Genomic DNA, 20586 nt, shown 5'->3' with positions numbered 1-20586 from the left:
TTAAAATAAAACGATTCTGTTTTCCATTCAGGGGCCACAGAGGAGCCGGAAGTGATTCCAGATCCGGCCAAACAGACCGACCAAGTGGTGAAAATCGCCGGCATCAGCGCTGCTGTCCTGGTCTTCATCCTGCTGGTGCTCGTGGCCATCCTTCTGGTGAAGAAAAGGTAAGATAGAGGCGTGTGTCTCTTTAAATGTGTGCCGTTACAGTACGTTTGTGTCAGCTCTTGAAATGAACATGAGCACACCAACATCCTCTTCCACTGCCATCTCATCATTCATCAGCACCCGGGGAGCAGCCGTGGGGCGTCCCGTCAGGACACTGACTGAGACGCGCTTGTGCCGGCACACGAAATCTCAATTAAAGCCGTTGAAAGAGAATCAGATGTGCACACACAGCAAACCTGCACACACACACACACACACACACACATTAATGAGGACCTCCCATGGAGTTTCTTCTTCTGAAATCTCGTTACCTCACCCTAACAGAAGCCCTCTGCCATCTCTACATGTCAATCAATGCATTATTTAGCCCATTTACAAATCTGAGGGCATTATATCATACATACTACTGTTTAAAAGTTTGGGGTCAGTGAAAGTCTCTTCTGCTCATCAAGGCTGCATTTATTTGATCAAAAATACAGTAAAAACAGTAAAAATGTGAAATATTATTACAATTTAAAGCAACTCTTTTCTATGTGAATATATAGTAAAGTGTAATTTATTCCTGAATTTTCAGCATCATTACTCCAGTCTTCAGTGTCACATGATCCTTCAGAAATCATTCTAATATCAAGAAATATTTATGATTATTATCAATGTTGAAAACTGTTGTGCTGCTTCAGATTTCTGTGGAAACTGTGATTTTTCAGGATTCTTTGATGAATAGAAAGTTCAAAAGAACAGTGTTTATTTGAAATACATTCTTTTATAGCATTATAAATGTCTTTTCTCTCACTTTTGATCAATTTAATGTGTCCTTGCTGAATAAAAATATTATTATTATTAAATTACTTAAGTTATAGTTAAAATTTGTTCTCAAATCACTTGTAGAAAATAATTTATTTGTAGGCAGATTATTAGTGATGATAGTCATTGCTGAATGACAATGCAGCGCTGAGAGAGCCGGTACTGTACTCTACTGTACTCTACTGATTGTTTTGAAGGGGTGTGTTTAACGTGCACCCCCACATCTTCAGAAAAACTGACCATCATGGCTCTTACTTTCACTTTTTCTCTCGCTTTATCGCTCAGCAAACAGCCTGGCATCATTCGTGCTGCTTCTGTGTAATGGCTCCATCATGTGGCGTTTTCTTGAACAGCAGGCTGTTTAAAACACAAATGAATGCTCATAACAGACCAGGCAGGAAAGATTAGTCTGTATCTTTTATAAATACCCTTTTTTAAATAATATAATTAGGGCTATAGTCTGTCTCATTAGACACACTTCTGTAAACACACTGTAAAAAAAATAAATAAACAGTGATATTTATGCAGGGATGCTCATCAAATGCTCATCAAACTCACTAGATCTTTAGATGATGCTGCGTCGATAGTTGCATGTTTCGGATGAGAACCTTAGTGCTTTTATTTAAAGAACACATGATAAATATAATTAAAAAATAATTCCACATAAGTGTCTGTTAAACATGGTATAAATATTGGATGGGTTGTACTTGCACTACAAAACTGTTTGAACAGTCTTCTATTCATACAGCAGAAAGCAGGAGACGATTATAGTGATGATTATAGAAAATGAGAAGGGTTTATTGAATTGCATGTGTTTCAGTGCTCAGACTTCATCTGACCAGCACAAATCCAACAAGTGTTATTATTCCAAAGCAAAAGCAATGAAAAGTACTGCTTCACAACATTGAGACATTCTTGTATCTCTTACTCGTGAAGACAAACATCCCTTAAAACCACACAATCATAACAAAATAAATAAAATAAGTAATATAATGAAGATGAATAAATGATTAAATGGAATAATTAAATAACTAAATGATAATAAATGAATAAAAAAAACTATTAAAATACAGGTTCTATACTGAGAATCTATTCTTCAGCAGTGACATGTTTTCTTTTGTCCTCGCTGAGATGTTGTTTTTATCTTCCTTCATCCATCCATCTTTCTCTCTTGACCTCAGATCTCTCGTCTTCCTCGTGAGTTCCAGTGAGGAAACTCAATACTGTGGAATTTCGAAGGCCTTTACTTTTTCACACACACACACACACACACACACACACACAGTTCATATGTTCATTGCTGTAGTGGCAGCAGAGAAGAATCTTCTATAACCTTTAATAACAAATAAAGACCTTGCTGATGTGTGGAGATTCGGGGCTCTGTTGAATGTCTGAATTCAGTGTTCAGAGTCAAGGAATGTCTTTTCTTATTCTATATACCTTGACAAAGGCTTTCTGCCGAAATGTTGGTCAATAAAATCTTTCTGCAAGTGAGTGTGCAGTCAAATCTCATATATATTTAGATTTATCTCTCTTGACCTGCACCTCGGACGGAGTGCGTTTGTTTTTGTCTTTTTTGATTTTCTTATTCTACACACATCATCATGTCTCTGCAGTACAAACACTCGTTCTCTCGCCCGTCTTCAGTCAGGATCGTGTTCGTTGTTGTTTTCAGTGGAAGGAAAATTCCATTTATTGTAATACTTAAGCATGATTATTTAATGACGCACAAAAATCTAATCCATTTAGTGAGTACACTTATGTAAATGTAAATATTTCTGCAATGTCAAATAATCAAAGTTCCCTTAAACGAAATGCAGCACTCAGTGAGACACAGAAGCAGAGATGTAGTGGGTTCTAGTCTAAACTGCAGGTACAAACTCACACATGGGTCGGGTCGCACCAGCCGTTCACAAGTTCTACTTAAACTGGAACATAAAGTCCACACAAGAGGCTTAGTAACTACTAACTAGCTTGTAACAACAGTAACTCTGTATTTTATTCAGTTGCACCATTTGTTCATTAAAGCAGAACGTAGCATAATATGATGTTTACTCTCAATGATTTCAGTTCCCATTCAGTCAGTCACTACGAGTTGCGTCAGTGAATAACGAATTGGGATCGCGCCTGAGAGCCCTATCATCTTGGAGTGTTAGCAGAACCAACCAATGGACATTGGCGAGTGAGATTTGCATCACTAACCACGTACCGTGCTGCGGGTATATAGGAAGCAAGCAGATATGCACTCACCAAGCTTTCACTTCGGAACCGAGCTTTCATTCATCTCTGCCGTTCCTCAACGAGTGTGTTGCAGAACCCAGTGGTGATCGTCTTCAAGAGAAACTCTGCACAGTTGGAGCCCTTCTCTGCGATCTTCCCCCTGTGCACTTCAACACAAAAAGATCTTTTCCTCTAAAAGAATGACACAGATGTCTTTTCGTCCTTTTCAAGTTGTCATTTCACCCGTGCGTTTCTGGATGCAGTCGTTTCCTAGCTCCAGCTGACAGTCATGATCACAGCCTCTCGTGTCTGGGACGTAAGCACGCTGAGGTAGCGTTCGTGGATGAGTCATGCACCCCCTGCGGGAAGATGACCATCTCGATGCTGGGATCGAGACTCCATTACCTCACAAGAGGTGGAGTCCCCTCCGCTATCCCCTGATCTAGTTCTTCTGGCAGCCAGCAGAAGTCTACTTTGGTTGATATGCAGAGTGATCTGAGGATTACAGTGGGGGCTCTCCCGCCGGGTCAATCCTGCGGCCCCCCTCACTCCAGCTTCAGAATGTTGGTGCTGGCCCTTCTAATGGAGGACCAAGTATCTCATCTGGAGCACCACCGGAGGACCAGATGTCGATTGCTGCATCAGAAAGTGGGCATGAGTCCTCTGGAGATGAGGCTGTGTCCTCCTTCAGGGAGAGCAACGTTATTCGAGTCCGATCCAGAGCTGACGGCCATGCTTTCCCGGGCTGCCATGAGCGTCAGACTTGAGTGGAACCCTCCACCCAGAGATGAGGACTTCCTCCAGAGGAGAGCTGGGCGGAGAATCATTCTCTGGGTCCCAAGAGGGCGAAGCTGACAGTGAGCATTGCTATGCCTTGCCACTTTCCCTCCTTGCCCTCTCTCATCGCCAGCATGGAGCCGGGTGCGGATCGAGGATGCAATGCCTTTTAATGCACCCCCTGCCAAACCGTGGAGCCAGGTAAGTGGGGGGGTCCCTGCCCTGCCCTATCCTCGCTGCCTCACCACCCGTCCCATTGGTCCTGCTGGTTCAGTCAATGGGCGCCTGGTTAGCGCTTCCCAGCCCATCACGCTGGCTCATTCAGATGATCAGACTCGGCTATGGAATTCAGTTTGCCCGGCGTCCCCCCCAGGTTCAGCGGTATCCGTTTCACCTCAGTCGCGAATATGCAGAAATCGCAGTCCTCCTGACAAAGGACACGATAGAGCCGGTCCCTCCAGCCGACCTGAGGTCAGGGTTCTACAGCCCCTACTTCATTGTCCTCAAAAAGAGTGGTGGGTTACAGCCAATCTTGGATCTGCGTGTTTTGAATTGGGCCCTTCACAAGCTTCTGTTCAAAATGTTAACACAGAAACACCTTTTCGAATGTGTCCACTCCCAGGATTGGTTTGCAGTGAACAACCTGAAGGACGCGTACATTCATGTGTCGATTCTCCCTCAACATAGACCGTTCCTACGCTTTGCGTTCGAGGGACGGGCATACCAGTTCAAGGTCCTCCCCTTTGGGCTATCCCTGTCGCCCTGTGTCTTTACGAAGGCCGCTGAGGCCACCCTTACCCCATTACGGAAGTGGGTGTTCGCATCCTCATCTATCTTGATGACTGGCTCATTCTGGTCCACTCGCGAGGTCAGTTATGGCTCCACAACCGAGTCCCGAGATGGGCATGACACCGTGCATGTTGCAACTCTCCCGGCATCTTCTCCTCTGGAGTCAGAAGCGACTTAGGTCGCTTCGTGCCATTCATATTCCGGGTGAGCTGAATTGTGCGGCTGACGCGCTTTCACGACAGCTCACACTCCCGGGAGAGTGGAAACTCCATCCCCAGGCGGTCCAGTTGATTTGGAGCCGCTCAGGTAGACCTGTTTGCCACTCTGGACATGTCCCACTGCCAGTTGTTTTACTCCCTTGACCAAGGGGACCCTCCGCACGGACACACTGGCACACAGCTGGCCCCGGGGCCTATGCAAATATGCGTTTCCCCCAGTGAGCCTACTCGCACAGACCCTGTGCAAGGTCAGGGTGGACTAAAAGCAGGTCTTGCTGGTTGGCCCACCCAGACCTGGTTCCCAGAACTCATGCTCCTCGTGACAGCCACTCCCTGGCGGATTCCCCTGAGGAAAGACCTTCTTTCTCGGGGACGGGGCACCATATGGCACCCGCATCCAGATCTCTGAAACCTCCACAGGTGGTCTCTGGATGGGACACGGAGGGTCTAAGTGATCTACCCCCAGCAGTGGTGGACACGTTCACTTCAGCTAGAGCCCCCTCTACAAGAAGCGCTTATGCTTTGAAGTGGGTCCTGTTCGTTGAAAGGTGTTCTTCCCATGAAGGCCTCCGTCAATGCCCGATCAGAGTTATTTATCCTTGATTCTAACTTCTTTTGCCTTGTGTAACTAATGGTAAAAATAAGTTTCTATTAAAATGCTATACTACTTAATCGTGAATAACATTATAGTATTTTTATATGTACATAACATTCAGAAACTGTATTTGAGGGTTTTTTTTATGTAATTTCTCTTGAATGGGCTTCAGATCCTGGTAAAGTCCCAATCTCTTTCACACCCGGACCCATGAGCGCTGGAATAATTCATCACCCTCCATTCTTCATTCATTCTGTACTTTAAAGGTGCACAAATCCTTTTCCATTCATTTTTCTAAATGAGAGATATAACAGTGTCTTGGGCATTAAACTGAGAGCGTCATATTAAGGTAAAAGCTTCTGGCTGGTGTAGAAATACTGTATTTATGATCCCTTAATTAACTTATTTCACATCCAAAGTGTCCAATACGAGTCTTACCGAGATAAAGCGAGTATAATATCCGGCAGGTCATGTGATATGAATAAATGAGGAACAGCTTCTGTGAATGCACATCATTTCAAACAAAACCATATTTGTTTCACTAACCAACATGTATTTAGGTTGAATGTAGTGCACCATTAAACACATCTGAACATCCAGTGTCATTTTTCTTTGCGTGAGAGATGATTGTGTAATTTAACATCCTGTTCAAATGAATGAACGTGCAGAAATTGAACCTCGGTACACAGGTATAAATATAAATGGCTCTATTCCAACTGAGCAATGGATTATCAATGTTTTCCGCTCAAACTGAAGATACTGCATCTTTAAAACAGTGGTCATTGACATTATTATGCTTGTTTTGCAGGAAGTCAGCAGCTTACTGCTTTGATTTGCAGCTTTTTTTTTATATTAATTTGTGTCTTTTTGGTTGTGCTCCACATATGTGATTTTTTTCCCCTTCTTTAAAAATGGCTTTTTAAAAACTTTAAAATGATCTGTGCTTCAATTTTTATTGCAGTGATTTATCAAGTCAGAGCCCCTGAAATGCATGATTAAATCACACACCCAGAGTTTTTGCATGCTCTGATTATGTTTATTTTTTCTTCTTATCAGACAACTGTCACATAAATAGGGTGTCAGATTGCACGCAAATGTACAAAACAAGACATGCATGTTTCAATGAGGGCCAGAGAGATCCAGCTAAACGCTGAATCCTCTGTTGACTAGCTATCTGTTGCTTATGTTTTTACGGTTGATTCCCACATTGCACTCACCAATATCTCTTCATCTGTTTGTGCTGTTTCTCATTCGCTCGCCAGGAGGAGCTACTATTCGTACTCATATTACCTGTAAGTAACAGAGACGCTCAGACAAAAGCAAAAGGCTGATACACATGCAGGGCTCTCTGCTCTCTGTCTATGGTTAGTCCTGTTAGTCTTTTAAAGATGCAGTATCCTTTTTTCAAGCGAAAACACAAATCGCTTCGACCAATCACGTTCCTTTTGCACTGTAGCAGTTCTTGGACACGCTCGGCGACGGTCGCATCCAAGCGGTGTTATTTGAAAAAAGAATGCTGCACTTGTGTCTGTTGGTTGTCTTTTGGGTTGGTTGTTTTGTTGTTTTGTGTGTGCATGTGTGTGTGTGTGTGTGTGTGTGTGTGTGGGATAGTTACTCACCCTGTCTCCATCCACCTCACATACTCATCCGCTCGTTCATTTGGTGAAGAGGGTGTTTTTTCATGTCGCTGTCCCGGTTGGCCTTTAGTCCGCAGCTAAACCTAAACCTTTGCCCCGTCACAGTTCCTGGACATCTCTACAAAAATGTCAATCAAAAAAAAATCCAGATATTCCTGCTTGTATGTATTCTTGTCCAATAAAGCATCGAAATCTTATAACAGATTGAAAATACACTAATCATTTGCCTTACAAATCATCTTTCACAGCTCCACATTACATTTCATGACATTACATAGTAAAACCATGACGACTTCTTTTTTTTTTTTCAGTTTAGATAAATCTATATATATTTATCTGATTTGTATTTGCTAAATGCAACCTAAAAAAAACACATTGACCGAAAAAATCTCTTGCTGCAAAAAGATCAGTGATCAGTATGTTGTCTTGTTTTTTTTAGTTGGAAAAAAAGTCTAATCATCCTTTAAACAAGAAAAAAAATTATTTAGTGAAGCAAAATTGCTTATGATAATGAGCTCAGTTTTAACATAATTTGCTCATCCTGATGTTCTCGGTGTCATTATGTACATGTAAATTGTTAATTCAGCCCTTAAACCCTTACTTTAGATTTCCATTCATGTTTTACAAAATAAATCAAACATTTTTGTGATATTTTCTTTAACCAGAAAGAACAGAAGACATGCATTTTAGATGTTAATATTTTAAGCCTTTATTTCGACTTGAAAATAAACATTAAAAATGATTTGACATTAATCTTAAAAAGTTAAATATCACATGTTTCTCCGTGTCATGATCTCTAATGTTCAAATATTAACTGGAAAACAAGACAAAAATGCTGATTAAGAAAATCATTTTTCGCAGTTTTATTGCTATTTTAGTCAAGAATAGAAACATTCTTTTTACTAATAATCATGATTCCTCATAAATGTCCAAAGTAATTCTGTAATGGTAAAACTAAAGCAAACATGTTCGAATAAGAAAGTTTGAACAGACATGGTTTTATTCCTCTAAATCACATCCACTAATTTGAAAGTATTTCCTCAAAGTTTCCTAAAAAGTTGTCCTTTACCAGAACTAAAGCTTTCCTATTGGATCATCCCCTTTTCTCTCTCCTGTGTTCTGTTTATTGTGGGTGGGTGAAGGGTGGAATGATGCTGTTTTCCAGAGCAGTAGATCTTTAACGATTCTTTCTGTAATTGGGTCATCAGGAAGCTCGCTAAGAAGCGCAAGGATGCCATCGGAAACACCCGTCAGGAGATGACGCACATGGTGAACTCCATGGATCGCAGTTATGCCGACCAAAGCACTCTGCACGCGGAGGAGCCGGTGTCCGTCACGTTCATGGACTCGCACAACTTCAGCAACCGCTGTGAGTACTCCAGCCCTCCAGAACGACACAACACAACCTTAACTTGTGTCGATGTAGAACATTGTAGAATCGTCTCAAGCTTGTCTGAGGATTTTGGAACAGGAGTTTGTGCTTATATATGTGAAAAAACATTTGGTCTGATATATCGGAAGGATGGAAACACAAAACCTACATGAAGATTCATGTTTGTCAGGCGCTGGTATGTGTAATGACAATGTTTTCGTAGTCTAGATTGTGTACCTCTCTTGTTCAGCCCAATGCAGGCGCATTTAATGCAGTTAGTACATCTGCTGCTCTGCATTTCGCAAAAGTTTTTAACGCGTCATGGTTGAGTTATTACCCATGACTGGATATTGCGTGGCAAAGTGCACCCACGTTTATCCTGCACTTCTGTTGAATCGTGAGTAAAAACTCGAGCAGTAAGGCGGTGTGATTTCAGTTTCTGAACATCCTCAGCTTTTGAGTTTTTATTTTGTATTATTTACGATAACTCTGCATGTTTCTCTGCAGTGCCTAATGACCCTCTCGTGCCGACAGCTGTATTAGGTGAGGATTGAATGTGTCGTGTCTGTGACCGGATCACTGGAGTATTCAATTCACTTCAACCTGTCTTATGGCTCAAAGACAACATGAAATTAAAACTGACCCCATTTACTTGCCTTGAACATGTCACTTGGTCTTATTTGGCACAATTAATTACATTAAATTAGTACGCACTAAGATTTTTAACCCTCTCCACCTCTCAAATGACCTTTTTGTCGGCATAACCAATGAGGTGTGAGTGGGGACATTAATATTAACCAACAATGTCATCGACCAATCAAATCACAGTGAACAAAATCAGACCCCACCCTACATAAACGTAGTTTCATGTTGTCTTTAATTTGTCCATATTTCCAATTAGTTAAATACTTCAAGTCATGAGGTAAAGTTTGATCAGAAGAGAACTGAACTGAGCTGAGTACTCCTGCTGCACATAAAGACCTCCATTACCCAGCATGCATCACTCATGTAGCCCCTCACCATGATCCCGTTGTGTTACATAGAACAGGGTTTCTCAATCATTTCCACGGGCAGCGCTGCACCTGCTTCAGTCTGTGGACTAACAAGTCAAATCAAATGAGTTAAACAAGGAGGAAACATCCCAAATCTGCAGCGCAGGAATCCTGTAGGAACGGATTGAGAACTACTGTGTTTGAAGAACCTCAGAATCCCAGAATATTACAAATGTCTCTTGAGACGACTGTGTGTGTTGCAGTGAAAGCACAGTAAGACAGTGTGTTTCTGCTACTGTACACACACGAACGCTACCCCTAAAATAAGACTTAAGACTTAAAATAAGCCAATGACTTTTTGAACGGCAATCCCAGTTGAGACAGAGGGGAGGTTTTGTAAGATTAGGTTTAAAGTGTCAAACCCACACACAGTATATAACAAAGTTGCAGGTCTGATGGGTCACAGACAGCAGGGAAAACCAACGTTAAATGCAGGAAATATGATGCAACATAATCATGCATAGCTGTGATGGCAGAATGAATAAACCTACACATGCCATATATGTTTGGGGTGTGTGTCCCAACAAATGACCATTGAATTCAAGAGATATTTGGAAATCAAACATTTAAATCTTTCATTGTAATCCCTTGTGAAAAACAAGTGCACTTAATTGTATTGAATGTGCACTTATAGTGTACTTCAAATTTCTAAAGTATATTTAAAAAATAAAAAAAAAACGTAGTTGCAGATAATATAACATTAATGAAACAACTTTTTATATCATTGTTTTAATAATCTTTTGTCATGCTTTAAAGGAGTGCACTTATTTTCATGTGTTGACTAACACACTAAAGCACATGTAAAGCAATTATATTAATATTAACTGTAAATGTGTTTTTTGATGTTGCGTTTAAAGTTAAAATATTAAAAAAATATATATTTAAGTTTTAGTTTACTGTTTGTCAGTACATTCAGCAGTACAGTTTAAGCATATTTCAAACAAAGCACTCTTAATTTCTGCTAATTGCAATTAATATTAATTTAAATTACAATACAGTTTCATTTAATTGTAAATAACATGAAATTAAGTGCCTGAAAACAGTTCAAATATTCTAATAAAGTGTATTATTTCCATAATAAGTAAGTACTCTTTTTAAAAGTATGCTAAAGTGTACTTCTTTTTCACAAGGGATAGTAATACATTTCCATTAATAGATTTACATAAATAAGCATTCTAAAGACTACTAGATGTTCAATGTAAAATCTGGAAGCAGAATCAGCTGGAAAACACTACTTTTTTTGTATGTTTTACCAAAGCATCATCAAACACTCATACACACACACCCACACACTCACCCACACACACACACACACACACACACACACACACACACACACAGCATGACATTATGAGTGTTCTCGGAGCTCGTAGGATGAGGCTGAAACTAAACTGACAGCTTACATGTAAACCCAATATAACTCCGGTCATCTGGGTTAACAGTGTCAGATGCAAACAGGACAGAACAAGCAAGAAAGACTTTTCTACAGTGGTGTGAAGATGATGATGATGAAGATGATGATGATGATGATGATGATGGTGGCAGGGTATTAAAACATCCCCTTAGGCCACAGCTCTGAAGTGTGAAGGACAACACTTCACCCAAACAAGCTGCGTCTTTCTGACATCTGTGATGAAGAGAAGTTATAGTCCACAGCTGTGACCGAATAATGTCTGATTATCAAAGTCTTTAGACTGCAGTTGTAGACAAAAGCGCAGTAGAATCGACACTATAAAGTGCACTCGTTTGTTCTCCAGAATCGACAGGGTTTGCTTTATAAATCATTTCCTGTGGTTGCGATTCCTGTGAGCATATTCAGTTATCTTTTGTGGTATAGCACATATGGATGCGGCTTCTGCATCTCCACAAAGACTATAGCTAAAGTGAAATTTGAAGTGCATTGGAAGATAACCTCAGTGGCTTTGTTTGTGCTCCCCTCGTCTTAGTGTCCTGTAGCTGTGTTCTGTAAATGTTTAGTCCATATCACCCCATCAGCTGTACTACAGAGCCCGTGTGTTTGAGCTGACGCTGAACTAAACAACTCTTTTCTCTCCCGCTGCCCCATAAGTGCCTATCACTGGTAAGTGTGTGTGAAGAAACGCCTCTGTCCTGTTCAGAGTGCTCAACTCTGGGATTATATATGCATTTGTGAGGTTTTGCGTGTATGTGTCGAGTCCTTTGAGCTTAGCATGTACAAAGGTTTATTGAAAGTTCCCAGTGCGCATTCGAATAAAACTTTCCCCACTGCTTCCCCAGACGAGAACCACACGGCGGCGGCCGAGAACAGCCGACTGCTGGACATCCCGCGCTACCACTGCGAGGGCACGGAGTCACCCTATCAGACCGGACAGCTGCACCCCGCCATACGGGTGGCCGACCTGCTGCAGCACATCAATCTGATGAAGACCTCCGACAGCTACGGCTTCAAGGAGGAGTATGAGGTTAGACTGTGACACCGAAACCACAGAGAAACCGGTCACAAAGGTCGAAGCTGTGTGCACATAGACCAATGATGAAAAAATAGTGCGGGGAAATGTGAGAACGTGTGACGGAAACTTAAGTGATCGTAAAGTTGAAGTGTGTCTTACCTGCTCAGCTCGAGTTAATTGGAAAAATAAAGGCCCGGATATACTCAGGTCAAAGTTCTTTAACATTCTTCGCTTTGGGGTAAAAATAAGTTTGAAAAACCTTTGCAGCGAAATACTGTTAGCGGACATCCACACTGATGAGAGCGACGTTTAGATGAATATGTATATGTGCTGCGCGCTGTCCTCTCAATAACAGAATAAACACAACACAGATGGCAGCGCTGAGAAAACAGCAGTTCAGAAAGCATCTGATCATAGTGATGTGGATGTTTGCAGCAGCTCTGAGATTCAGACTCCTGTCACGTCATGTTTATTCGTACAATAGATTGATTTAAAACAGCAGATTTACAGTATTAAACATGAACGACAGCACCAATTAGAATTACAGCTTCAGTTTCTACTATAAAGCGGCTCTTCAGTGTGTTCATGTTTTTACTCGCATCTAAACAGAAGAAATGAACCGGAGAAGATTTACACCTCAAAGAGGGTGGAGCCTTAGAGCCACACCCACTTTTACATCATCACCACAGACCAATGGTGTTTACCAGCTGGAGTGAACTTTTTAGCAAGGTGTTTCGAACCCCCAAAACAAACTTTTGGCCTGATTTTAGTGGCTTTCGCACCGGAGGAATCTTTTCACAGTTTCTAGTTCTAATGGCGGAAGTACCTGGGAACGAATTTTAGCTCTAGGAACGTCTTTTGGGGGAATTAAATTAGCTCCTACTTCAGAGTAGGGTCTAACCCAGCACTACAGGAACTGACAGTGACATAAGTGTACATTGATCGGTCGAATGCATGCCATACGAAACAGCACCTGCCATTTTTAAAAAGCCGTGTAAATACACACAGTTTACACCACAAAAAACATACAGAAAGCTAATGTTAACGGCATTTACTGGTCGCATTGTGTTCTTTTCTCAGCCTCAGTGGTATGTGGCACTGCAAGTTGTCGTAGGAGATTCCTCTCCTTTTTGCTCTTTCCATCGCATAACTTATACATCTACATACCATCAAGAATCCCAGGACACATCAAACACAGCTCCGATCACAGCGTCCTCCAGTTGTTGATGTTTCTGAATGGCGCTCTTAAATAACGTCTCTGTCGGCCGGCTTACGTCACTTCAGAGTTCCTACTGATGGTGCGAATGCAACTAGGAAAACTGCCCTGGGGGAACATTTAGTTCTCGGGGAAACCGCCCTGGTGTCTAGTTCCTATAACCACCCGGTGCGAAAGTCCCTAACGTCACCAGTTCGTTTTCAGTTTCATTTAAAGTATATCAGGGCCTTAAAGATTGTTTTCGCAGGTTTCCTGAACCTTCCCCCATTCTTCCATTGTTCGGATAAACAGATATTCCCACCCAAACTATTTTTAACATCTAAGAAAAGACACACTTCACCTTTAACACGAACCTCACCAAGAAGCCGTTGAAAGCGCTCGCTCCTCCACACCATTATACCCACACGTGTTTTGCAGTCATTAGCTTGCTGGTTGCAGGCAAAGAGTGTCGGCGGTTTATGAAACCACAATCTGATCAGTTGAGTTTATGTGCCAGATGCAGCACAATTTCTTTTCTTCTTTTTTTGTTTCGGCTGCAGAGACCGCCTGATGTTTCTGTAACTGTTCAGTAATCAAATTTACATGTGTTTCCAACACATAGAGCAAATTCAAACTACTTTGTAGTGTTGATGTTGTTGAACATGATGAAAATATGAGTAAATTAGGATATTGATGTACTTAAGGCCCTGTTGTCTGTGTTGTAACTCTTTCTCTGTGTCTCCAGAGCTTCTTTGAGGGTCAGTCTGCTTCCTGGGATGCAGCAAAGAAAGAGCAAAATCGAACGAAGAATCGATATGGGAACATCATTGCATGTAAGAGTGTAGGACATTCTCACTTAATATCTGACTCCTTACACTCCTAAAAATAACGTTTTCCTTTAGGTCCATAGATAGTTTTGTGGTCATTAAAGAACCTTTTGAACTTTTGTTCGAGAAAACCAACTTGCACTGGTGCTTTAAGGGTGAACCTATCAAGAAAGAGTCATATTTCACCCCAGCATCTGAAGAAAAGATCAAGACATTATTTTGTGCACAAAGAAAATGAAGCCTGTTTTTAGTAAGCTTATTTTTAATTTAACTTATTTCCCCCAAAATTATCAGTACATCTGGCAGATGCTTTTATCCTAAATGACCTTTGTTAAAGTGGAGCTGTGCGTTTCATCAGTTGATGCGTCGCGTGGGATCAAACCCATGACCTTGGCATTGTTAGCGTCATGTGCTACTCTTTGAGCTGCAGAAACAAACAAATATTTTTTTATAGTGCATTTAATTTATGCTAACATGTATTTTATTGCTGTAGAATTACAAACAAACAAATTCTCAAAAGGTAATTTATCATGGTAATTAGAAAATGTGCTAAATCACCATGAAAATAATGTCACCAAGCAAATAATCTTCTTCCTATTGGTTTTGGGGTGAAATATGACCAGAACATGAGGTTTCATGAGGTTCACCCTGCAAGAGCTCAGAATGGTTTCACTGAAGAGCCTTTATTTTTAAGAAACCTGTTGCGTAGCTCACAGTCCATCACTCATACAGTAAGCAGCACAGTGTTTTTGTCCTGAATCTGCTCTGTTTGGCGCTGTAGACGATCATTCTCGAGTGATCCTGCAGCCAATGGAAGACGACCCCTCGTCCGACTACATAAATGCCAACTACATTGATGTAAGTGGCGATGCCGCCTCCTCCTCCATTGGCGAACGTGTGAGAAACGTCTCTCCCTCCCTCGTATGTGAGGTCTTTTATGCATGCCTTTGTCTCAACTATACACAATTTACAGCTTTCTTTTCTTCCTTGTTGGAGGTGCTTGCTGACTCACTGACATTGTTGTGCTCTCTCTCACTCTTGTGCGGTTGATTTGGGGGCGGTAGATTTGGCTGTACAGGGATGTAAGTATCACTGTAGGGCACATTCAGACACCCTCTCTGTCTCCCCCATCCATCTGCATGCGCCGCTCCTCCCTCCCTCCTCACCGACACACGCCCGGCTCCATCCTGCTGCTTCTGCTCATGCTCTGTGCTCTTCTGCTTCGCTCGTGGACACCATGCACGTTCACATCCCTGGCCTGTGTTTTAGTTAACACTCATGTTTTGGTGTCGTGTGTTTTCGTGGGAGGGGGGGTATGATGTCGGGTCTCCCTGCAGTGTGTGTTTGATTCTGTGTGTGTCGAGATTGACTAGAAAAACCAAACTATTAAAAACATCAAAATTAATTAACCTCGGATAATATTTGTTTGAATTTTTTGCTGCCTCCATCATTAAAAGTTGTAAATAAATCCTTATTTTTGTTTGTCTTGCAGGGATACCAAAGGCCCAGTCATTACATTGCAACTCAAGGTAAATGAGAAATGTTAAAATAATCATGCTTTCTTCAATGACAAGAACAAAAACTGACAGGTGTTTTACTGTACTGTGACTAACATCGTTGAAACACACGGAAAGCTTTGCGTCCTATTTTATCTGATAGACATCTTAAAAAGTGCTCCTCAATTCAGAACCATTTATCGAATATCATTCTAACAATCTACTGTATCCGTGTAACAACAGATGAACAAACTGTCTAAAATGATATCCTTCAGATCACCTGATCTGGTAGCACTGGGGGGATTTTTAGTCTTAAAGTTTATTTAATCATAAAATTACTATTGTTTTGCGTTAATAAGTGCAGCAGCTAATAATATTACATGTTTATTTCTTGGAAATGCACTTTTGACAGTAAATCACTACACTATAAAAAATGGTATGTGCTATTTACTTAAAAAAATTATGGTAACAATATTACACATGATATTTTTGAGTAGTTTTTAAGGTTCGATTCTTTAATGGAATCTACCTGAATAAATCATGTAAAATCTCTTAAATTCTTTAGTCTGTGACACAATTAACTTAATATTTTTAGTGAAATGTCCTTTTTATTTTAAGTTGACTCTCAAAAGTATGTGATTTAGAGTGAATAGAAATGACCTGTTTATATTTTGAGTTAGATTGTACAATTAAAAGACTGTATTCTTTAAGTAAGAACAACCCTGTTACTGCACTGGCAATAGCAAAGTTATCGCTCACTGAACAAAGCAACATGCTCCAAAGTATTAGTGCATGCGGTTATTCACAGCCTAACCATGAGCTCTGCTCTTCTGCACAGTGGTGACGATCAGGACTTCAACATAAAAGTGTCAAACATAACTGAACATTAAACATTAACAGATGTTTCCCTTCACACAAAAACACATAAAATAACACAATATTTCAATATTTACTCTCCATTTCCTGCCATATGCAAAGCATGCTGGGAGCTAACAATGCTGTCTCTAAATAAAACCACATAATTGAGCTAATTGTAAAATGTATCTCTTGGTTTTATTAGTAAAATGTTCTCAATATTTTCTATACAACACTGAACCACAATTTTATTAATAAAATATACACATTATTTTTAATTATCACCTTTTTCATTTTTTTAATGAAAATTACAAGACCGAAGATTCATTTTTTACAGTGTAGCTAGTTGAGATGCAGATATAAATAAATATTATTAACAGTAAAAACCTTTAATTTATTGAGGAAAAAATTTAAATATTATTTTTAATTTCTGGTCATCACATTAAAACTAACATTTAAACTGGATAATATTTATAGTGTTGAAGTGCTGGAAAAAGTGTGAAGCGCTTGAAAGTCCTTGAAAAGTGCTTGATTTTCCCTCTCAAAAGGTTGTATGAACCCTGAAATGAATAATGTAAAAACATTCGACTATTTCTGCCACAATACCATGGTTGCAGTTAGCGTTACAACATTAAATCCATGGTGAATGTTGGTGATTTGTGGATTGAAAAGCCTTGGTTTCCTGGTTTCCACGTCAGCCTGTTTGATCTGATATGGTTTATAACAGAGAATTCTGTGCTGAATCTGAATGCTTCTCGCAGCGATGTTATTAATACTGTGGGGAATTCAAACACCTTCTCACGGGATCTCCCAGAGCTGTGTAGTAACGGTGTCACGTGATCGAGATCGTGCCGTGCTGTCTAATATTGGTCCCAGCTGATAAACTGTCTGCGCTGCACAGCTCAAATGAGTAGCAGTTTCGTTCCGCTTTAGTTTTGTTTCGTTCAATGCTTCTCATATGCAACAGAAATGGCAGCTCTTATCAGTTGTGATCTCTAACAAAATGTACTTGCACCAGCAAGAAAAAAGGTCTCAGTCTGGAGTGATTCTACATTATATATTATGTATCACAGCACATATTGTGCAAGTATATCATAAGGCTTCAAATAGCACAGAATGTTTTCCATGTGTCCAAATGTACATAACTGGATTTTTAACAAAGAAATAAAGTCAGACCTTCGGCTTGCCCACAGGCCCTGTCCACGAGACGGTGTACGACTTCTGGAGGATGATCTGGCAGGAGCAGTCGGCCTGTATCGTGATGGTAACCAACCTAGTGGAGGTGGGCCGGGTATGTCGCTATACTGCCTGCTGAGGGGCCGTTTGTGTTTTTGTGCTCTGTGATGTGACCTGAAGGCCCCTGCCTGCAAAAACCTTTTGAAGAGTGAGCGAGGACTAGTAATCTAGACCACTAGATCATATTTCATCTGCTCAAAGTGACAAAAATGGCTGAATCTCACAAAGCCTGTCAGTAACAAAAATCAAATGAAAGAAAACACTTTTTTGACACTTCTCAAAGGGTTGAAGCATGTGTATGTATATATTGTGTACATTTTTTTGCATGTTGTGGATTCTTTGTTAAATTATATCATCATGCACAAGAGAGTGCATATGAAATGATTTCCCAGCAGTCTTTATGACATAATGGAGCAAATTATCATAGGACTGAACACAGTACTGAAGCTCGTCACTCGCATCTCTAAACAAGATTTAAGCAAGGAATTCATAGTTTTCAGTCATGTGACTGCCACGGAGGCCTGGAGGGAAAAACATGCAAAGAACTGCAGTACAGACCTGTCAGTTTTCCATCTCAAAAGAAAATCAAAAATATGTGAACAAAATGCAAGTTTTGGGCACTAGTGATCCATATCCAGCACCTGCTGCAGTATTTAATCACTCAAAACAGCAGGATGTTCTAAAACACTGTGAAAAACACCTGAAGTGCCTTAATGTACTAAAACAGTGATATTAAAAGATCAAATTCAGTATAAACCTTAATGAAGATGCAGACTATATACAGATGAGATGAGCCCAGAATATGAACACAATGTGTTAAATGGTTAAGTGTTTTCTTTATAATGGTTTTCTTTGGAAAAAAAACGCTTAAAGAGAAACTGTTGCGTTTATATTCTGGGTTCATCTGCCTGTCTGTACATAGTTTTCATCATCAATAAGTTGTATACTGAATTTGGTCTTTTAATATCACAGTTTTGCTACATTAGTGCTAAAACTGACTGGCGGGCAGCGGAGGAAAGCCTTGTTTTGACCTCCAGGTGGGCGTTCCTGTAAGAGTATGACGTCACGTGAAAACTATGAATAAATGAGACTGCTGTGAATCAAGATGCTTTTGTATTGCTTTGCATCGATCGATATGGTTACTGTATTTAAGACAGTTGTTATTAAAAATGCATTTAATGAGCCTGCAACAGCTTGCGTTAGAGAGCATGTGATTTGCAGACGGTGTGTCTTTCTGCTCTGTATTCTACGTTTGATTGGTCTCGTCCTCCTGTAGGTGAAGTGCTATAAGTACTGGCCGGATGATGCTGAAGTTTACGGGGATTTCAAAGTGACGTTTGTGGAGGTCGAGCCGCTTGCAGAATACGTTGTCAGGACTTTCACTCTGGAGAGGGTGAGATTACTGTGACCATGTTTAAAGTTTTATTGTTTAAACCCTTAATCTAAGATCTTAATCTAAGCATTATTGATATTCTGTATCTCTGGAGGAAATATGTTTAATTCTTTTATGTACGCCATATACAGCAGCCCCGCAAAGTATTTGGACACTTTTGAACACTTTTTTTCCCATTTGTAGTAGATGTGTGAAGTCAGTTCACACAGGTGTGAGAATCACATAAAAGTGGGCATGAAGTGTGAACAATTCATTTGTGCATGTTGTCATTTTCATTAAAAAATGTGCCTCTTAATGTTTAATCAGACTCAGACTGTCATAACTGTAAACGACGGTCTTCTCTCAGGTGACGTATACATATATAAACTCTTACATCTATTGTTTTAGCAAAAAAGCTTTGCTTTTAAAATGCGCTTGTGCATCTTTCTTTACTTTGCAATATCGTATCATTAGTGTCCAGATACTTCTTGGGGCCAGTGGAATTGCTGAATGACTTGATATATTTGTATATAGTTTTTTCAGGAGGTCACTGTTTTGTGGATGTTTTCCTTCATTTCACAGAGGGGTTTTAATGAGGTGCGAGAGGTGAAGCAGTTCCATTTCACTGGCTGGCCCGATCACGGAGTGCCGTACCACGCTACAGGACTGCTGTCGTTCATCCGCCGAGTCAAGATGTCCAACCCTCCCACCGCAGGGCCTATCGTCGTCCACTGCAGGTACTGCCACCGCCCACACTCACCTTTGAGCTGTAAGCGTGGAGGTCACGTGAACATTCATGGTAAAGATCAGTGGGTAAATCTGTGGTGTGTGAGTAGAAGCAAAACCCATAAAACATGGAAAGCCATAGCTTGTGTTAATTTAACAGCTTTCATGTGTAAAAGTGGCTGCTGAATGACAAACGCCATTCTAGCTTGAAGACAGAATGAACAATTTTAATGAACATTTTAATGAACAATACAGCAACAGAAGATCCACAGCTTGACATTTTCTCTCCTCTTCTATATATAGTTGTACTTGTCGGCTCGTCTCTCTGTTGGATGTAGAGCCATTTCTGTGATGTAGAGGAGAATGCATTGTCATTGGTTAATGACATCATTTCCTGTTCGTACCACAGCTCATGTGCATATGCGGAGGGTCTTGTGGTCGGTTCTGTCACACATTCATCTGCCAGCGTCCACATCTGACAGTGTTGGCCAGTCACGGCAGCTCTGATGAGTCTCTGAGTTCTTTGTTTCTGCCAGATGTGATAATTGGGCCAAAAACCATTTTACCGTTTTATATTACCACGTTGCTTGCTGTTCGTGCCCCAAGAACAGGATGTGGTCTCATGTGCATTGCTGCATGCAACAAAAAAAAAACAATCCCATGATGCAGCTTTCTTTTCCTTTCAACTGGTTAGCAGTCTTTGAATTGTTACTGTCTTTGTTCTCATGGCATTCTGTTGACAGTCAAACGGCTGAACGGTTTCAAACGCAGATCATCCAGAGTTTGTGATGATTTGGTTGTACATCAGCAGAGGACTG

General features: G+C 40.6%; 1 protein-coding gene across 19 annotated transcripts in view; it reads left to right on the top strand.

The window, feature by feature from the left end:
• The window catches only part of ptprk (protein tyrosine phosphatase receptor type K), a 166487-nt gene that overhangs the window by 134978 nt on the left and 10923 nt on the right, over positions 1-20586 (top strand). For 3 of the 19 annotated variants that reach the window (XM_051876484.1, XM_051876488.1, XM_051876487.1), the window contains 13 exons: positions 32-167; positions 6834-6863; positions 8417-8577; positions 9088-9123; positions 11701-11712; positions 11889-12073; positions 14002-14089; positions 14865-15004; positions 15148-15165; positions 15576-15612; positions 17628-17725; positions 18947-19063; positions 19625-19779. In XM_051876484.1, the coding sequence (XP_051732444.1) occupies positions 32-167; positions 6834-6863; positions 8417-8577; positions 9088-9123; positions 11701-11712; positions 11889-12073; positions 14002-14089; positions 14865-15004; positions 15148-15165; positions 15576-15612; positions 17628-17725; positions 18947-19063; positions 19625-19779 (1213 nt within the window). The remainder of the gene's footprint in view (positions 1-31; positions 168-6833; positions 6864-8416; positions 8578-9087; positions 9124-11700; positions 11713-11888; positions 12074-14001; positions 14090-14864; positions 15005-15147; positions 15166-15575; positions 15613-17627; positions 17726-18946; positions 19064-19624; positions 19780-20586) is intronic. The other 16 variants (XM_051876495.1, XM_051876497.1, XM_051876493.1 and 13 more) reach the window with 14 other exon arrangements.

Source organism: Ctenopharyngodon idella, chromosome 20 (assembly GCF_019924925.1).
Source record: "Ctenopharyngodon idella isolate HZGC_01 chromosome 20, HZGC01, whole genome shotgun sequence".
NCBI lineage: Eukaryota > Metazoa > Chordata > Actinopteri > Cypriniformes > Xenocyprididae > Ctenopharyngodon > Ctenopharyngodon idella.
Note: the sequence above shows the minus strand (reverse complement) of the source record. Positions and strands in the feature narration are given on the sequence as shown.